The sequence below is a fragment of the Homalodisca vitripennis genome, unplaced genomic scaffold (assembly GCF_021130785.1).
Source record: "Homalodisca vitripennis isolate AUS2020 unplaced genomic scaffold, UT_GWSS_2.1 ScUCBcl_2246;HRSCAF=6801, whole genome shotgun sequence".
Lineage (NCBI taxonomy): Eukaryota > Metazoa > Arthropoda > Insecta > Hemiptera > Cicadellidae > Homalodisca > Homalodisca vitripennis.
Genome location: NW_025778406.1, coordinates 1 through 19062, shown reverse-complemented (window position 1 = coordinate 19062; position 19062 = coordinate 1). Strand labels below are relative to the sequence as shown.

Genomic DNA, 19062 nt, shown 5'->3' with positions numbered 1-19062 from the left:
ATGCGATCTGTAGGATATATATAACACTTTTGAAAATTCTAAACGTAGACCGTTGTTAAACACTCTTAGTTGACAAGCGAAGACGATCGCCCGATCTATCAGACATTAAAAGAACTATTGGAGGGAAACTTAAAAGCAGACCGCTTTTGCGACCTGAGCTAGTCATCGTGCCGTTAGGCCCGGCCGCTGCGTGACGAGCCCAGCTCGTCAGTGATCCGCAATGGGTTAAGTTTGTTCCTACCTTTTTTAGTGCACTGGATAGGTTTTAGGCTATAATTTTGAAGTTGTCAATGATTTGTATCAATCTATGAGACTATTATTATATTTTACTAGCTTAATAAACAAATTGAATCATATGGGGAACAAATTGTAATGAACTAAAATATGATTAAAAAGTCTTAATACGAGTGTTGAGTGTAGCTCATTTCACCTTTCGCATAGTGCAGTGTCTGAAATATGACACTGTCACAGACTTGACTCCTGGAGTCTGGAGTACATGTCAATCTGAAGAGATCAAAATAATTTGGCGAAAACAATATTTAAACGCTTTTCACATCGTTTTGACTTCAGAGATCATAAGTGTTCTTAATTGGTTACCCAGTAGCCATCCCGTGTAATCTAGATGAAGAGGTGTTCTGATTGTTTTATCAGGTCCCTCAACTGAGTGCACTACAATGTTTTACACAAAATCCCAAAGTACTCAAGAACAATCGAGTTTTCCGCAAACCGAGCGTTGAAATAGAACTACATCCAACATTCGCATTGAATCAACCCTTCCCACCTTAGCTACTTGATGTGTAGAAATCTTAATATTTAAGAGTAAACACTTATAAAATTTAAAATTTAAGAATAAAAAATCCTTGAACTCTCTTTAGATAATGAATACTTATGATGTTATTCATTCAACACTTACCTCTTAAATCTATCACAGCCAAAATGATCACAGACAGTTTCCAAATGTTCAAGAGAGCGTTTCAGACAGCCTAGAATATCACTGACAAGCCAAGGGTAGCAAACAAAGCCTTGACTGAACTTTACTGCAAAAGACTGAAAAATAATACTTTAGAATTAATATTGAACAAAAATATTAGTACATAAACAAAACACATATTATTGGAAATAAGACAAGAAAAATTCTGATAATCTATAACTTCTTGGATTATATATTGTCATGTTAAAATATTGTCCTTTTTATTACTGATGATGGTTTATTTGAAAGGATAACAGGATTTCAGAAATTTGCTTTTGATGTACAGTCAACTCGTGATTTTCCAAAGATGATCAACCGTGTTGCGGATTAACTGGGGTAAAAAAATTCAGTGACAATAAAAATTAATTATATGGTCCATACAAATTAAAAGCAATTGAGCATCTTATTTTTGCAATTTCAGTTCCTTTTTATTTAAATTGAGTTTCAATACTGATCTTAAATATCAGATAAAGAACTGCCATGCAAGCATTTGTAGATAAGAGGCAAGATAATGTTTAAAAGTAACAACAGGGCGTCGAAGTGTAGTGGTTGAAACATGACAGTTTTAATAACTACACACAGACAGAAATGTGCAGTCTGCGTGGCGGGGCAACAGTAATCACGTTGAGTGTTTGCTAGGTCGTTTGGAGGGGCAGGAAGACAGTTTGCTTTGTGACAAACTCGTTTTGCGGGAGTTATGTTCAACAATAATAAGGAAGGAAGCTGCTGCGAAAACACAAAAAACAATAATCAATTTCTTCCAATGAAATAATAAGTAATCATAACACATCATCGGTTAGATTGTAAATATTGTATTTTGTTTATTAATTTTCGTGGGTATTAAAATTGTGTTAAATTGTTTTATTCTTAACTAAGTAGATGATTTAAATGGATTACAAATACTCCTGTTAGGTAAGATTAACTGAAAAACATTTTATTTAGCAATTAATTACTACTCTAACATTGTTAACGGTTCCCTTTGTTCTGACCATGCTTTTGGTTTAATCATGGGAGGCTTGCCGTTGATTAAGAGTTGACTGTATGTCACAAAAAATTGTAGTATTATATTGTTGTAATATAAAACAATGGCAAATGTCCGAAATTCTGTTATACAACTGCATATACAAATTTGAAAATAACCATGAGGAAAACCATAGTAGTACACTTGTGTAATATCCTATGTTAATAAATTTGTATTTCCTACACTAAGAACCTACTAGAGTCAGTAATTGTTAAGATAATGTATTTGCAGAAAATGAGAATCAAATTAACTAATGTAACTAACAGAATTTATATTCTCTGAAAAATATGGGTTCATTACAAATTTCAATATTTTACAGAAATCAACCTCATTTTGTATGAACCTCAGTTCTAAATAAGAACAATTTCTAAGTAATTTAAACTGTTTGATATTTTGCCTAATTTGATTTATATATTTTTTATGTTCTTATTCTCAATTTAAATTATGAACAGATCAAGGTCACTCCAATCCAACAATGGTGATAAATAAACCAGTATTTCATTATATATGAATAGCAATGCAAAGGTTGAGACACTCAGAGAGGTTCGACTTCAATATAGTTTTCTGTGGTGTCCCTTAAAAATGTTTCGTAATGAAAAAAAAAAAAAAAAACTGGTGCACAGCAGATGAAGTGTGTAAAAAGTTTAAGTTTTTAAATAAATAATAACACATTTATTTTCATACTTCATAAAATAAATAAAATTTTGAAAGGGTGAAATTTATTTTATATTACATTGAAAAAAGGTAATAACTTATTACTAAATTTCTTTTACCATTTAAAATATTTATTACAATGAATTATCAATTGAAAACCCACCTTTTATTATTTTTCACACATTGTTAAATAAATAAATCCCAATTTTTACCTTTAATATGAATCAATATGAGTATGTATAAAATAGAAACAGAAATCCCTGAACTGTCATGAATGAAAAAAGATAAATGCAGACCTTATTGCTCCTTCTGTGACTTGCCGATCTTCGCTGTGTTGTGGTGGTGGAGGGGTAGGAGGAGGTACTAGAAGCCCGCCCTGGGGAGCTCTTGCGGCGGGAGGTGGTGGGGGCATGTGGCTCCAGAGCACCACTGTCCGACGCGGACCGTGACAGCAAATTGTGACCCTCCTCAGGCTCCTCGGCACTGCTGTCCACACAGTCCTTCTCCTCGCAATAGTCCTCTGAGCGTAGGAATAGCAGTAGAAATATGTCCTCCAGTACTTCCAGTCTGTAACCCTCACACCCTTCAGTCTTGATGGAAGATATTTATAGTAAGCTTCATATAACTTCTTTATAGGGTAAAGTCTTCAAGGAGGACAATCTTAATATACATGGCTCTTTATAAATGCTGACTATTTTCAATCAATGGTTACGCAGAAATAATATTTAAACCTTCTGACAAGTTACTTTTTGAAATGAGCTACTCAATTATTTCTGCAAATTTGTACAGATAAAATTTTAGGCAAAACTTGCAGTACTTTCGCAAAACTATATAATTTAAATTACTTGTAGAGAATGCAATTCCACTTTTTATGTGGATTGTAATAGGTTGGCTGAATAACATTTATTCTAAGCTTAGTTTTAAGATAAAAATATAAATAACATGATTTATTTTCTGGCTGCAGTTGAGTTAGTTGCACATGTTTAATCACCAACACTGAAAAACTTACCAAACACTTCACTGAATGCACGTAAGTTTAAAACGCTGAAAATAAGCACAACAACCTTTAACATTAAAATGCGATAATAAATTCATAGTGTTGATGATCCACTGACTTACCAATCCACTCGAAGTCGTAGGTAGCTTTAGTTTCAGATTTATTTTTGTCTACAAAATACATAAAATAACACCCATACTTTTCTGTGAAATTGCTCTAAGTTTCAGATTACAATTTTTCAGATAATTCTTTTACATACAGTCGACTCTCGATAACTCGAACCTCAATAAGTCGAATTCTTTGATAACTCGAATTTTTTTCCGTTCCCTTGAGAAAACCTGCCTAATTCGAAAAAAAAACCATGCGTAACTCGAATTAATTTTGAACCCGAATTTTACCTCAATAACTCGAAGTAACAGAAAAATTACCTCTATAACTCGAAGTTCAGTAGATAAGTCGAAGTCTTTAAATACATTACCTCTACAACTCGAAATTTTCAGATCAACCCTCGCTAACTAGAAGCTGTGCTGTGTTTACAGTGAACCTGTGTTAGGTCATAGACCTAGCCGAACAGGTCTGGACATGTCGCTGAATTGTCCGACTGTCTACAAAAGGCCGCAGTGAACACTTTACGTAGCTACTTAGAACAATCAAGTGACGTACCAGACAACGTGTTCTCTGCTGTTGTTGTTATTGAGAACATTATAGACTTAAATTCTGAAAAAAGCCTTAGGCAGAAGAAGATTACGGATTATTTTCAAATTTGAATTGTATGTACGTATGAATTGTAGGCATACATTGCAGTGTGACAGTAAGTACAAATGCTGTATGTAGTTACAGTACATACATTAGTTTTGTAAAGGATGTAGGGAATAAAAAACATAGTTTATTTGTACCTCTATAACTCGAATTTTATTTTGTTTACCTCTGTAAGTCGAATTACCTCTGTAAGTCGAATTTAGTGAAATATTACCTCTATAACTCGAACTATTCTTAAGTCGAACTATACGTAACTCAAAGAAAACAGCCGTTCCCTTGAAATTCGAGTTATCGAGAGTCGACTGTATCATCATTTAATAGACCGACACTATTTGTAACACTTACAGCAATTCTTTGTTTACAATTTATTATTAACAATGGATGATTTCAAAGGGTATCAGACTTTGTGAAATTTGCAAAAATATCAAATTTTTAAAGCTTACTTTTAAAAATAGATTCAATCTTTAACGTTATGAACCATTGATAAACATATTACAAAATAATATAAATACTGTACTGATATTTACTGAGTCTGAAGTAACCACTATGGTCACTAGCCAACTCTATAATATATACCAGGGAGAAAATGTGCACTTTAAATTTAACAGCTTTTTTTAACAAAAAGGTGAAACACTGTTGAAAGCATGAATTTGGATACACATAAAAGTAAAAAGTAAAGAACGTCTTATTTTACCAGGCGAAGTTAGGGCTAAGAAGCTCTCTCGAACACTTAACCTGGGGACCAACGGTTTAAAGGTGACTTCCGAACCACCACCAACACCCGGCAGGCAACTGCTTGCAAGGACAGGATCGCTCAGCAGCAACAACACTCAACATTGCTTGATTTGTTTATCCCGCGATAACCGCCATATGACAGTGGCGCAGTTTAGCAGGTACATATTGGGTATATACACATGTACAGACCGATTTTGGTTTTGTATATCCTTCCATAACACTGAACAGGTGATCATGGATATAATTAATTCACATGGACCAGGTGTGCTGAAAAATGTTTTGTAGTCTAAGAGTTTAAGAGTCTGCACTTAGTCCTAAATCGACTTTTCCACCTCCATTACTTGTGTTTAACACTTGAATCTAAGGCTTCTAAAAAAAATCAGTTAGATTTTTAGGTTACTGTTCTTTTTTGTCCTTTGGACCCTGGAAGTTTTCCTGATTTTACAAACAGCAGGACAGTTCAGCCTTATATGCTCCACTGATTCTTCTGTCTCTTCACAGAGTCTGCATTCATCAGTCATTAAACTGTCCGAGGGATTAGTTAAGTTCGTAGTTAGATGTTCGATGCTCTGGGCTACACCATGACCACTGTGTTTGCATGTTCGATGTCCATCCATAATATTTGCAAGCTTACAAGAAGAACAACCACTCTCTGTGGTAATAGTTAATGAAGTGTCATGTCAACGACAAGTAATAATGCTAAAGCGTCCCAATCAGCCTGTTCCAACATCAGCAATGCTGCACTTGGGAAGTAGACTATAGTTGTAATTCTAATGAGCTGAGCTGAACAGAGGCGTCAACTCATCAATGGGGCGCGTGAGAGAGATAATAAGTTCACTTAAAGTCAGTCTGGGTGCACCACAGAGAGTGTCCACTTTTGTAATGCCTCAATTTATGGTAATGGATGAGTTATCTCGTGAGCTACTAGTACTATCAAAGTTCTCTATCTAGTGTTTCTTGTCAAACTACAGCGATATATGGCAATGGTTGAGTTATCTCGTGAGCTACTAGTACTATCAAAGTTCTCTATCTAGTGTTTCTTGTCAAACTACAGCGATATATGGCAATGGATGAGTTATCTCATGAGCTACTAGTGCTATCAAAGTTCTCTATCTAGTGTTTCTTGTCAAACTACAGTGATATATGGCAATGGATGAGTTATCTCGTGAGCTACTAGTACTATCAAAGTTCTCTATCTAGTGTTTCTTGTCAAACTACAGTGATATATGGCAATGGATGAGTTATCTCGTGAGCTACTAGTACTATCAAAGTTCTCTATCTAGTGTTTCTTGTCAAACTACAGCGATATATGGCAATGGATGAGTTATCTCATGAGCTACTAGTGCTATCAAAGTTCTCTATCTAGTGTTTCTTGTCAAACTACAGCGATATATGGCAATGGATGAGTTATCTCGTGAGCTACTAGTACTATCAAAGTTCTCTATCTAGTGTTTCTTGTCAAACTACAGTGATGTATGGCAATGGATGAGTTATCTCGTGAGCTACTAGTACTATCAAAGTTCTATCTAGTGTTTCTTGTCAAACTTCAGCGATATATGGTAATGGATGAGTTATCTCGTGAGCTACTAGTACTACACAAAGTTCTATCTAGTGTTTCTTGTCAAACTTCAGCGATATATGGTAATGGATGAGTTATCTCGTGAGCTACTAGTACTATCAAAGTTCTCTATCTAGTGTTTCTTGTCAAACTTCAGCGATATATGGTAATGGATGAGTTATCTCGTGAGCTACTAGTACTATCAAAGTTCTCTATCTAGTGTTTCTTGTCAAACTTCAGCGATATATGGTAATGGATGAGTTATCTCGTGAGCTACTAGTACTATCAAAGTTCTATCTAGTGTTCCCTATCAAACTACAGCGATATATGGCAATGGATGAGTTATCTTGTGAGCTACTAGTACTATCAAAGTTCTCTATCTAGTGTTCCTTGTCAAACTACAGTGATATATGGCAATGGATAAGTTATCTCGTGAGCTACTAGTACTATCAAAGTTCTCTATCTAGTGTTTTTTGTCAAACTTCAGCGATATATGGTAATGGATGAGTTATCTCGTGAGCTACTAGTACTATCAAAGTTCTCTATCTAGTGTTTCTTGTCAAACTTCAGCGATATATGGTAATGGATGAGTTATCTCGTGAGCTACTAGTACTATTAAAGTTCTCTATCTAGTGTTTCTTGTCAAACTTCAGCGATATATGGTAATGGATGAGTTATCTCGTGAGCTACTAGTACTATCAAAGTTCTATCTAGTGTTCCTTGTCAAACTATAGCGATATAAGGCAATGGATGAGTTATCTCGTGAGCTACTAGTACTACCAAAGTTCTATCTAGTGTTCCTTGTCAAACTACAGCGATATATGGCAATGGATGAGTTATCTCTAGAGCTACTAGTACTACCAAAGTTCTCTATCTAGTGTTTCTTGTCAAACTACAGCGATATATGGCAATGGATGAGTTATCTCGTGAGCTACTAGTACTACCAAAGTTCTATCTAGTGTTTCTTGTCAAACTACAGTGAGTTGTAGACGTTCTCCAATAAAACCATTAGCAAATGTCATCCAAGACTCAAAATATTAGCATTAAAACCCTGTTTCTTTCTCAATAAAAAATATTACTCACCTAAAATCCAACGGCTCCAGTTTGTTCAGACTTTTGTCAAGGTCCGAAATCGGTTTGCTAACCTCTTCCTTGTATTTAAGGCACATTAAATCACAGTCATTGTCTTCTTTTTCATCTGGATAAACATACAATACAGTAAAGCATTCTATTTCATGTTGATTAACTGGGATTCTATGTAGGCCGGTTTTAATTTTAAAATAATGTAATGCTTAATTTAATATATTTTGTAGAAAAATGAACTTGAGGCAATGTCGAAGACAACAGAACCACTTGTTACTAAACAACATGCCATATTGTAACCTGCATCACATTCCCAATTTAGTGATAAGTAAATTTTTTTAGTCTGCTGTTAAAATTAATCAAAATCCACATTCAGATGAACTGATCAAGGAGGGCTATCAGTATTTAGTATTTTCGTATTGGATTGATTGGTTTAACAAAGGTATTTGCCATAGATCATAACAAAGCAATCCTCCCACAGAATGAATCCGCAATATTTCATGTTTTCGGACTATACTAAAAGTGATATAACAGTTCATGACACTTACATTCATTGAAGATATCCACAGCCTTCTCAAGAATTTGGAACACAGAGAAAAGAATTGTAAATCCTTCAAACACTTGAACATTCCAACTGTTTGGTCCTGAAATCAAAACCAATATGAACAATAATAATCTTGTTTACTGTTCACTATATGGGGTTTTAAAAGAAGATTAATGGGTTCTCTACAATTTGTGTACCAGTCTACTGTAATACAACGCCTATAAGAACCTGTATTAAGTTAAGAGTGTGGATGTGGATTCTAGAGATATTAATGATGTGATGTACAGCCTACCAGTATACATTCATTACATTTGTTTACACGTCAATCTTCAATGTATACCGGTATATAATCAATTTAAAAAAATGTCCTATTATATTACAAATAGCCATTAGACCAAAACATTTTCAACTACTTTACCTGTTTCTCTACAGTTTAATTTTCAATAATTTAAAACTTTAAACATTTAGAAACCTAGTGTTTAATGCAAGGTATTTATTCTGACACGACCTTCAATCTTTGACAAATTTATTTTCACCTTAAAAAATAAGACAGAGTATCAATTAACCCTTCACGGACAGCTAGAAGTTAGCAAAATATATAGAGTATTTTAGGCTGGGGACAAAAAGATTTTACAAACACGTTTTCCTGACAGATTTTGATATAAAACTGTGTGTTGGATAGAAAATTTTCACAAGTAGTTCTTTAGATGTTTTATGACAAAAAAGACATGCTGATATATATATATACTAGCTGTTACCCACGGCTTCGCACGCAAATCTTAAGAACCGAATTCCTTATATTACTTAGTAAAAGCAATTATGCGCGAATTGGCTGCGGGTAACAGCTAGTTCATCAATAAATTCATAGTATTTTATAACGAAAACTCTTCATTTTCAATAAAATACCAATTTACAACCAAATAACCACGGCTTCACACACGATTTCCTACAAAAGAATTGGGACATAGGAGGCATATTTCTTTTGAACGTCGTTATTACCCTTCTGAGATAAATGATAGTCACTGAAAGATACTCCAAGCTCATGATTCTATTTAAGATTTAAATGTTAAAACAGTCTCAATATGCACCTGTGAAATAACTGGATTTTTTCTCCAATATTCTATGATTTTTGTATACAATTGAACTATATTAGACCACCGTGGACAGGAGTCAAAAAGTTGGAATTCATTAGCGGCACATACAATGTAATAAATGATGGCGCCCAATGTAATTTTGAAACGAAAATAGGCATATTTTATGGTACATATTATTACAGTCTAATGATTATGAGCTTCAGATGTTAAGCGAAATTGCGTATCGTTTTTATTTTAGGCTTTGCGCGTGTATCACTTCTGGATCAAATTAGTTATATCTCCGATGCCATGATTGAGCTTGCTTTGTTGTCTCGATCGAGAGAATATGTACACACGGAGTTTCGAGAACCATACTTCTGTCAAAAAAAACAACTAAGGTTGGTTTTATAACATTCTTTATATTTGTAGCCAACGTAAGATAGTAATTTTGATATCTGCATTGCTCTTCTGATCAAAGCATGAGCATGGTTTATATTAGATAAATATTGCAGTTAAAGGTGAATTTTTACGTCAAATTTGAATTGTATTATCTGGATAGTAAAGTCTATGTTTAACAGTGATTGCAGAAACAGTTGAAACAAAATTTGCTGTTTCTCTTAAGCTTACTCTATGTTTTCAAACTATAAGTGTAAAGAAATTTAAAATAATAATTAAATTTAAAAAAACATATATTTCTTTTGTCGCATTTATATATGTTTACAAAGAAAAGCTGATTAAATTTGAAAAGGCTCTTTCACTTAATAACATATGTTTGCTGTGCAATGCATTTCTTACGGGCATTTTTGTAACTTTTAGAGACCATTGGGGCGGAATCCTGAATCGGGAACTGGATAAAAAGTATCCTATGTCCTTCTCCCAGTTCTTAGTTACCTCCCTACCAATTTTCAGCCAAATCGGGTTCAGCCGTTCTTGAGTTATAAATAGTTGTAACAACACGACTTTCTTTTATATATATAGATATACAGGGTGTCCAAAAAGTCCCAGGTCGGTTGAATATTTTTCAAAATATTTATAATAGAGCTACAAAAACCTTACACAAAGTTACTGGACATAAAAATCTATTTTATCACATATTCAGTGATCCGCTACTTCCTCAGGGGGGCGGCCCGCTAGGAGTCAGAAGAAAAATTTTAAATGTAAGCATAGGTTGATATGCATATCAAATTAAAGGTCTATATTAGTAGAGTACAGAGCCACAAACCCGACCTCAAACGGATAACCGAGTCAAAAATGGCAGCCGTTCAAAGATGGCAAGAGTTTTTTGGGTCCAAAAAGTCCCGGGTCGGTTGAATATTTTTCAAAATATTTAAAATAGAGCTACAAAACCTTACACAAAGTTACTAGACATAAAAATCTATTTTATCACATATTCAGTAATCCGCTACTTCCTCAGGGGGGCGGCCCGCTAGGAGTCAGAAGAAAATCTTAAATGTAAGCATAGGTTGATATGCATATCAAATTAAAGGTCTTTATTAGTAAGAGTACAAAGCCGCAAACCCGACCTCAAACGGGATGACCGAGTCAAAAATGACAGCCGTTCAAAGATGGCTAGAGTTTGCAACTTAGGTTAATGTAACAAAATACACTGATGAGATTTTTGACTTTAACTTTCCTAACATTAAAAAATGGACATGAGGTGTTTCTTGAGGTGTTTGAGGGTCATTTGAATAACTCATTAAATTGTAAACAGTTTTGGGTTTGTAACTAAAAAACATCGGTATTTATTGTGTTATAAATTTATGACATAATTTGCTAATTAAAAAAATCAGTGAAAACACATTGGTTAGTAGAGTGAAACGCCGCCTACCGCATCAGAATACGACGATCCAGTCAGAAATGGCAGCGCATAATGTACTTCACAATGTGTACCTAAAACAACCCGCCATTTCTGATTGGATAAACCTTTTGAGATGTGGTTTGCGTAATTCAACTCTACTAAGTGAGCTCTTTCAAATGAGGTATCACTCGACCCATGCTTCAATTTAAGATTTCCAATGTTTTTCCCTCTGTGGGCCGTCCCCCCATGGTTGGGCATGTCATGGTAATAGCAAGGGAAAATAGTTTACATAGCCATACGACACTGTGCAAAGGTTTATAGATATTATCTCCTATGGTTTTTAAAATATTAAGCCGTACCCATACTTTTCAAACACCCTGTATATTCATTAAATTTGTATAAGTGGCAATAGCCTAATTTAATTCCAATAAACATTGAATCACAAAAAGTACTTGCTCCGCCGGGACTCGAACCCGGATCTCTCACTTGCCGGGTGAAATGTGCTACCATTACTCCACAGAGCCTTACTTTTTTACGATTTCAATTATTTTGTATTTGGCTATTTCTTTCACATATGTGTTTAAATAAGCAAAACTAATATATGATGGAAGACCAAATACCTGTCAAATGACTTTTGTTTATATTCATTAAAGCGGCAATAGCCTAATTTAATTCCAATTAAACAGTGAATATATATATGACTGCAGTGTTGCCAATGCATAAAACAAATTGTACTTAAAAATAATGATTTCATTCATGTAATGATTCAATTTGTGTTTTGAGAGTTTTTATACATATTTTTATAAATTTTCTTCGATAAGTATGATTTTTAACAGTTTTACATAATAAGTAAATTGTTATGGTGTTGTTCTGATTTTTTGCAGATACATCACCAAATTGTCAAAAACTGTCTTTAGTGGATATATCTACATTCGTCCGCGAATGATTAAGAAGTATTTGGCGATCATTCAATTATTAATAATTTAAATCTAATATAATTAATTTTTCTGTTTAACCTTTTGGCAATTAAAAATAGAAAAACAAAACCTCAACTTACTATGTGACCCATTAAGAAATAATTATATCCAATTAAACAACAGGACATTTTTTATAGCAAAATATCATTTTTAACTTTAGGACCATGATTTAATTACTTATGTCCATTCTGACTTACAAGTATTATTACATACTTGCCCAACTGTTCATTCATGCAAGACATCGGGTTCAAATTGAAGCACATGTTATAACTTGGAGCCTTTACTAATTACAATGGATATGTTTCAATGAATACTAACAGAGCCCAGAGTAAAATCCTAATAGACCTAAACTCGAGGAATAATCTTATATTTGTTTATACCATTTATGAAGAAAAAAAACGTGGTTTCCGAATATTTTATATTTTGTTCAAATCATAAAAAATGAAATTAAAATGATTCAAATTGAATGAAGAATGTCTTTTGATACGATGAACAACGATACATTTCTTATTTTTAAAAAACCTTAAAATTGTTATAGAATTGTTAAGTATCCCACTTTGAATGTTGAGTTAAGTCCACGTCACCTTTTGCTTAGTGCAGCATCTGATATCTGATGAGCGCAATTATGCACCAGATGAGACAATGAAAATACCTCTTCATCTACATTACACTTGATTTTCCAGTCTAGGTGTCACTGATGTCGAAACAATGGTTAGGTGTAAGAGAGGACTTAATAGTCCTAACCTCGCCAATTGAGTATGGTTTTTCGTTGTATTCAATAAAGACATTTTTCATTTCAATGCAAAGAGTTCGTGTTGAACTTCTTCAACACCGACTTTTTAAAAATCTCTTCAGATGGTCATGGATTCCGGGATTCTAGGTCGCAAGAGCCGAGTCTGTGATAGCGTAGTATTTCAGACGCTGCACTAAGTGGAAGGTAAAGTCGACACATTCGCACTGAACCAATCCTTCCCACCATAGCTACATACGTATCCCACTTTGTCGATGTTATAGCTTACCTCTATCAAGGTCTCATGCACCGACAAAATTTAGGAATTCAAAAACTTAAGACACTTCTCCTAACAACTATCGTATAAAAAGAATGATGCAATTATTTAATAGTCAGACGTGTATGTCACCTTCCAGTTCCAAAAGAAGGTCAAGCAGCCGATGATGGTCCAGATCTACCAAATCAGTGGTGGCCTGCAAGATATACAGAGGGCTGTGGTTCCTGGCCAGGGAGAGCATCACGTTCACGTCTGGCAGTGCCATCTGGCCTTGCGCCGTCAGCCAGTCTGTCACCACCTTCAGTCTCTTGGTGGTCTCACAGATCTGACTCAGCTGGTTCGGGTAGTGGCTCTACAAACGTTACATACCACATTTATACTGCCACTGCAAGATTTGATTTTCTTATCAGGAATCTCACCTAACATTTATATTGATAAAAACATATTTAAGGACAGAATCCATACCTAACTTGCTGCCAACAAAAAAATTCAGTTATTTTATAAAGTTATAAAGTATGATTTATTTTGTTTAATTATATGGACGGATTGTGATTTTAAACACTAATGAATCTAAATCTTTGATTTTGAAGAATTATGACTTTTTTTAATTTACAAATAAAATTCATGACCACAATTTACTTGTAATAAGAAAAAGGCAGCAATTGAGTACCATAGATTGAGCAAATCTTTATTAAGTCAAATTGTATTGTCTCTGAAAGTGTACAATAAGGTTAATGACCTTATAAGTGGACATTCAGTGACAATGTTTAAACACATTCTTTTTATTCTTTAGATCAATTTTTCTTAATGTCTGTGACCAATTTTTAAATTAAGAACTTAGTTTTGTACTGTACTTAATTATTTATTAATGTTTTAAAATAGGTCTGTCTAATTTTATTGATACATAAATTTGTGTTTTCTTTGTATATGGATAAGTTGTTATGTTTATATTGTTATTTTTGTCTCTAGTTTCATAAAAAATAAGTTTGTGAGATTTTATTTTGCAATTACTTTTTCAACTATTTTTATTCATTAACTTATTAGTCTTAAAATTAAGTATTGTTATATTATTTATACAGATAGATAATATTGACATGGCAATATTGCTCAATTTGAATGACTGTCAATGCCTTTTTAAGCCTAAACGTCAATAAAAATATTCTTACTCTTATTTATATCACCTCATATATAAACTTTCATTGGATATGATATGAAAATCACTAGTAAGTAATTTTTTTATTATTTTACTTGACCCGAATATGAGATAACTAAGTCATTATTAAGTCACATAATTAATACAAAGAAAATCAAGTCAACCAGTCTTATTAATCACTGTTCAGATAGATCGAGATCTTTGCTGTGGTCTAGATCTGTACAGTGATTGGCAAGGGTGGGTCAGAAACAAGTAGTCTTTATTGTACAATTGTCTCAGATGTTTTTGGGACCTGTGTAAATTTCTTCTAAAATGTCTTTAAAAACGGCTATGTTACATTACATTTTTTTAAATACTAATTTGAAGGTAATTTATTTATTTAAATTAAAATTTAACATTACTTACTACATTATTGTCAATTTTCGCATTAAGAATTGTACTATAGTACGAGAAATATCAACGCATGCCCAAGTTGATAATAAAATAAAAATATGCAGAGTAATTGAATGCTGAAGAACAAAACAGATGTAAACAACCGGAACGAAACGAGATGTCGTCAAGTCGCCTAATACTGAGAATCAAATCAAATGACATGACAATGTCACTGCCCATACGGCCAGCTTACAATGAAGTGTCTCGTACTATACCAACAAATATACAATTATATTGATAAGGTATTGCTTATAATTTTTATTACAATCTCAAAATATTTTTTTATTTACTAAACAATTATTTTTTAACTGTTTGTTTTAGAAAACTACTGTATTTTGTTCAAAGGCACACTATTCAATTCTATATACAATTTCATTGTTCACAGACCCATAGAACAACTTTACTGCATTGAATTTTGTTTTACTGCAAATAGTTTGAAAAAATATTTACTACGGTCATTATATCACATCTACAGGCACAAAATATAAATTAGAATCTCCTGAAACTGAATGGTACCAATGTCATAGTGATATTGTGTATAATAGCAATGCAATTAAATAATTTGTCTAAAGACATTGCAGACGCCTTTCCCACAGTTTTAGGGTTAAAACCCCGTTCAAAAAGATAATAAGCTCTCTGAGGGCTGTTTAGGGTGTTAGAAAGAACTTATAATGATGTATCAATGTTACTATCCAAGTAGGTATGGACATTGTTTAAAGAACAGGAAAGTTTAATTTTAAACTATAGAATACATTTTAGACGTTTGCTGCATACATTCACATACTGTATATGCACTGTATACAAACCATGTGATTTTAAAACTGGTTATGTTGAAGTTGAGCAAGCTACATCAAACTTCTCACCTGGCAAATTTCAATGATGGGATTAACTACGTTGAGAATGTCCGCTCTGTTAGACAAGACTTTCCAGACGTTGACGGCAAGGACGGGCCACAGGGCTGGGAAAAAGACCAGTGCGTTCAGTTTTTTCCCAATCGTGGTCCAACACAAACTGGGTCGCCATTCCCTACAGGCAGAGAGAAATATCGCACATCAAAAATTGGGTGGTAAATACACGACCATACATTAATATATTACACTGTAATTATGAACTCTCAAACATGTACTAAAGAACAATCTAACAACCTATTTACAAGGAAACCTATGAATCAGTTACATACAGGGTATTCCAAAAATTTGTGTCAAGCAAAAGCCCAGAGATAGTGCACCTCTAAAGGTACTCAAATAACCTAAAACATGTTATCAAGTTAAATTCGTTTTCAAGTTTTAATTTTTGTGTGATTTTTTACTAAGCTCTTGACTGTTATAACGTTTTTGGCTATAGCCACATAAATAGTTAAGATAATATCTTGTTTTTTTTTTTCAAAACTATCTGAATGGTAAATGTATCTGACATATATAAATTTGTCACCATACTATGCATGGTGTTTAAAAAAATCATTGAATGTTAGAAAACGTGAAATCTTAAAACCATTTTAAAATCTTTTAAAGCAAATTAAAAATACAAATCTTCTTATTTTTTCTGTCATACTTAGAAAAACATGTACATTTTATCATCTATTTCCCTAAACATATGGCAGTGCTATCATAATCACTGCTACGGTCCCCCTCGTTGCTGTGCCTAATTTCTGCTACGATCCACTTTGGTCGCCCTTCTGCTACATTTCAGTCTGCAGTTGGCTGTACAATTTTGTTTACGTTCCAGGTGCCCTTTTGTTGTCCCAATTTTCTCAAAATCGGTATTCAAGTGTGCTGTCCCTCATTGGTTATGCAAATTGCTTCGTGTTGGCTAACTCATATTATTCCAAGTTGATATTAAATAACTATCAAAATTCCAACGTCTGTGGTGTTGTTGATATCACCAACACTGGGTCTATATCTATCTCAGGTTTTTTTTAAATAGGTTGAATGATGGTTAAAAACTCAATATTACTCCATTAAAAATTCTGATCAATATGATTGTTTATATCATAATAAAGTTCACAAAATATTCACTGTTCTTATTAATCACTTTGAATCAAAAAAGTTTTTTAAAAGCAAATATACTTTAATTTAAAGTTTGTTTATCTTATTTACCACATTTCTCTGTAGATGGGATACTCAATAAAGACAAAGTAAATGACCTTGATGTCAATTTATTTATTACATTACACTGTCCCAATTCCACCTACTTTGCTTTGATAATTTGAGAATCCAACACAACATCCCATCCCTTATTAAAAACTTCAATGCACAATAGTACAGTTTCATAATTAATTTCCTCACTACTGTACCAGGAGGATCCACATGAGTTCACAACCTCCTTGCTTCAAGTCTAGAAAGAGAAGAAGGATTCTCCGTATAAAACTAAGCATACCGACTCACACAATGTTCATCCCCTCTCCCGTTCAAATCAGCGTCTTCACGATTGAATATAATTTGATTCCTTTTCTTATAATTGTCGAAATTTATCACGTTCACTATAATTGATCAAATTAAGTCTTTCTATTTTCTTTTATTATTTTTCCAAAGCATTTTATTTAAATTTTTAGCAACATGTGCTTTCTGGCGTCATCAATATGCAAGTCATTTTATCCCACAATTGGCTTTTTCTGCGTAATTTTATTTAGTACTTTTTGTAAAAACACGAATTTTGGTTATGTTTTAACTCATTTTAATTAATTAAATTTGTTCCCGTATAAAGTTAAATATATTTCTCCGTTATTAATTAAATAAATCTCAATTCCGACAACATGTAATTCACTGACGTCACAGTCTGCCGATTCACTGACGTCACAGTCTGCCAATTCCCCGCGAATATTCAAATGTCGTAATTTGACCTGTTACATCACTACATCATACTTTAAATTCCACTCAAAACGCATAGAGCAGAAAATTCCAGTTTTATTTGAAGATTAGAAAATCAGTTGTCAAATACAAGTATTACTTCCGTGTGAAACTAAAGTGCAATACATTACTATACTAATTAAACTATACAGATACAAATTTGCATTTAAACAATACTATGAACTTTAACATTACGAATACCTGGTGTTACAATCAAATAATACGCACGGTTGGAATACAAATACTCATAAAATGATGATAAAACTCTTTAGTTTTAGCAGTAAGTTTTATCTGATAGCCTGACTATCTACAACATTCCCAAACTGGTTCTACATGGGGCACTCTGTACATGCAGATGACACTATTGAACCACTTGCTAAAAACAATTTGTAATGAACTACATTAGCAGATTTATAAAATATAACAAATTGTAATACAAAACACGTGCCTCGTCATGTATAAACTTACCAACTAAATAGCTACTAACTAAAATAATTTAAAAACCATTAAAACGTACAATTAAAATAGCATTAAAATTGTACAATTTAAAAAAAACTTACAAATTTTAAAAATTAGCTGAATCTACATTATATTTGCTGAATAATTGGTCTTATCAAAGCGAAGATTTCCAATTTTGTTTGAGAATTATTTATATGATAAATCTGTTATAAAAAATTTGCGGTAAAGAATTGAAAAGCTTTAATTCCTACATAAAATTTGTTTGAATAATTTTTTTCCTATGAATTGGAACTGAAATGTTTCACCATTACCAAAAAGTACTGTTTCCAAAAAAAAACTATGCAGAAAATCTTTAACACCAAATGTACGACTCAGACTTGAAGTTATGATAATTGTACAATCTATTGTTGCACCAAATCATCAATCTGATTTTATGCACAACCACAGACAGCTGCAACGGATGTACGGTACAAGAGCGTTTATGCAATGGTGTGTGAGGAGAGCAATCATGAGTCACTGCGTTCGGCTGTGTGTATTGCAACAGTTTTTGTTTTCCAGGCACAAAAAACCCGGAATTTAATTTTTACCGAGATGAATAGTGTAGTGTCATGTTTAATGCTCAGGGACAACTCAGGGTGATGCCTGAATGAGCTGTGGTTAGAAATGTTTCTAATTTTATCAAAATTCATGTATTATGTAAGTGTAACTTCAGAGTTCTGCCACACTGGACTCTGACCATGCAAGAGTTTACAGCAATCACCAATTGTCAAGTTACTGTCATCATTATCTCTCTTGGAAGCACATTGACAAGTTTCTTATAAACTAAATTGTTACTGTTTTTGGTATTTAAAAGAATATAAATAGTAAGCACAACCAACATTAACAGAAAATATTAATACCCTCTTTGATCCCATATTTGTTTTAGGTAATCCTCTGGGGAAGTTCTTCAATTGGTGATCTCAAGAGTTCTTGTTACACAAAAGTGCGCTGCACAGG

The 19062-nt window shown here is 33.3% G+C and overlaps 1 protein-coding gene across 1 annotated transcript in view; it reads right to left on the bottom strand.

Annotated features, from left to right (window-relative positions):
• LOC124371935 overlaps positions 1-15789 on the bottom strand; it is a 59128-nt gene extending 43339 nt beyond the window's left edge. The window contains exons 1-6 of the mRNA XM_046830304.1: positions 15625-15789; positions 13309-13528; positions 8326-8421; positions 7778-7892; positions 2942-3212; positions 914-1047 (exon numbers count right to left, since the gene is read on the bottom strand). Coding sequence (XP_046686260.1) covers positions 914-1047; positions 2942-3212; positions 7778-7892; positions 8326-8421; positions 13309-13441 — 749 coding nt within the window. The 5' untranslated portion in view covers positions 13442-13528; positions 15625-15789. The remainder of the gene's footprint in view (positions 1-913; positions 1048-2941; positions 3213-7777; positions 7893-8325; positions 8422-13308; positions 13529-15624) is intronic.
• Positions 15790-19062: the final 3273 nt, after the last annotated feature.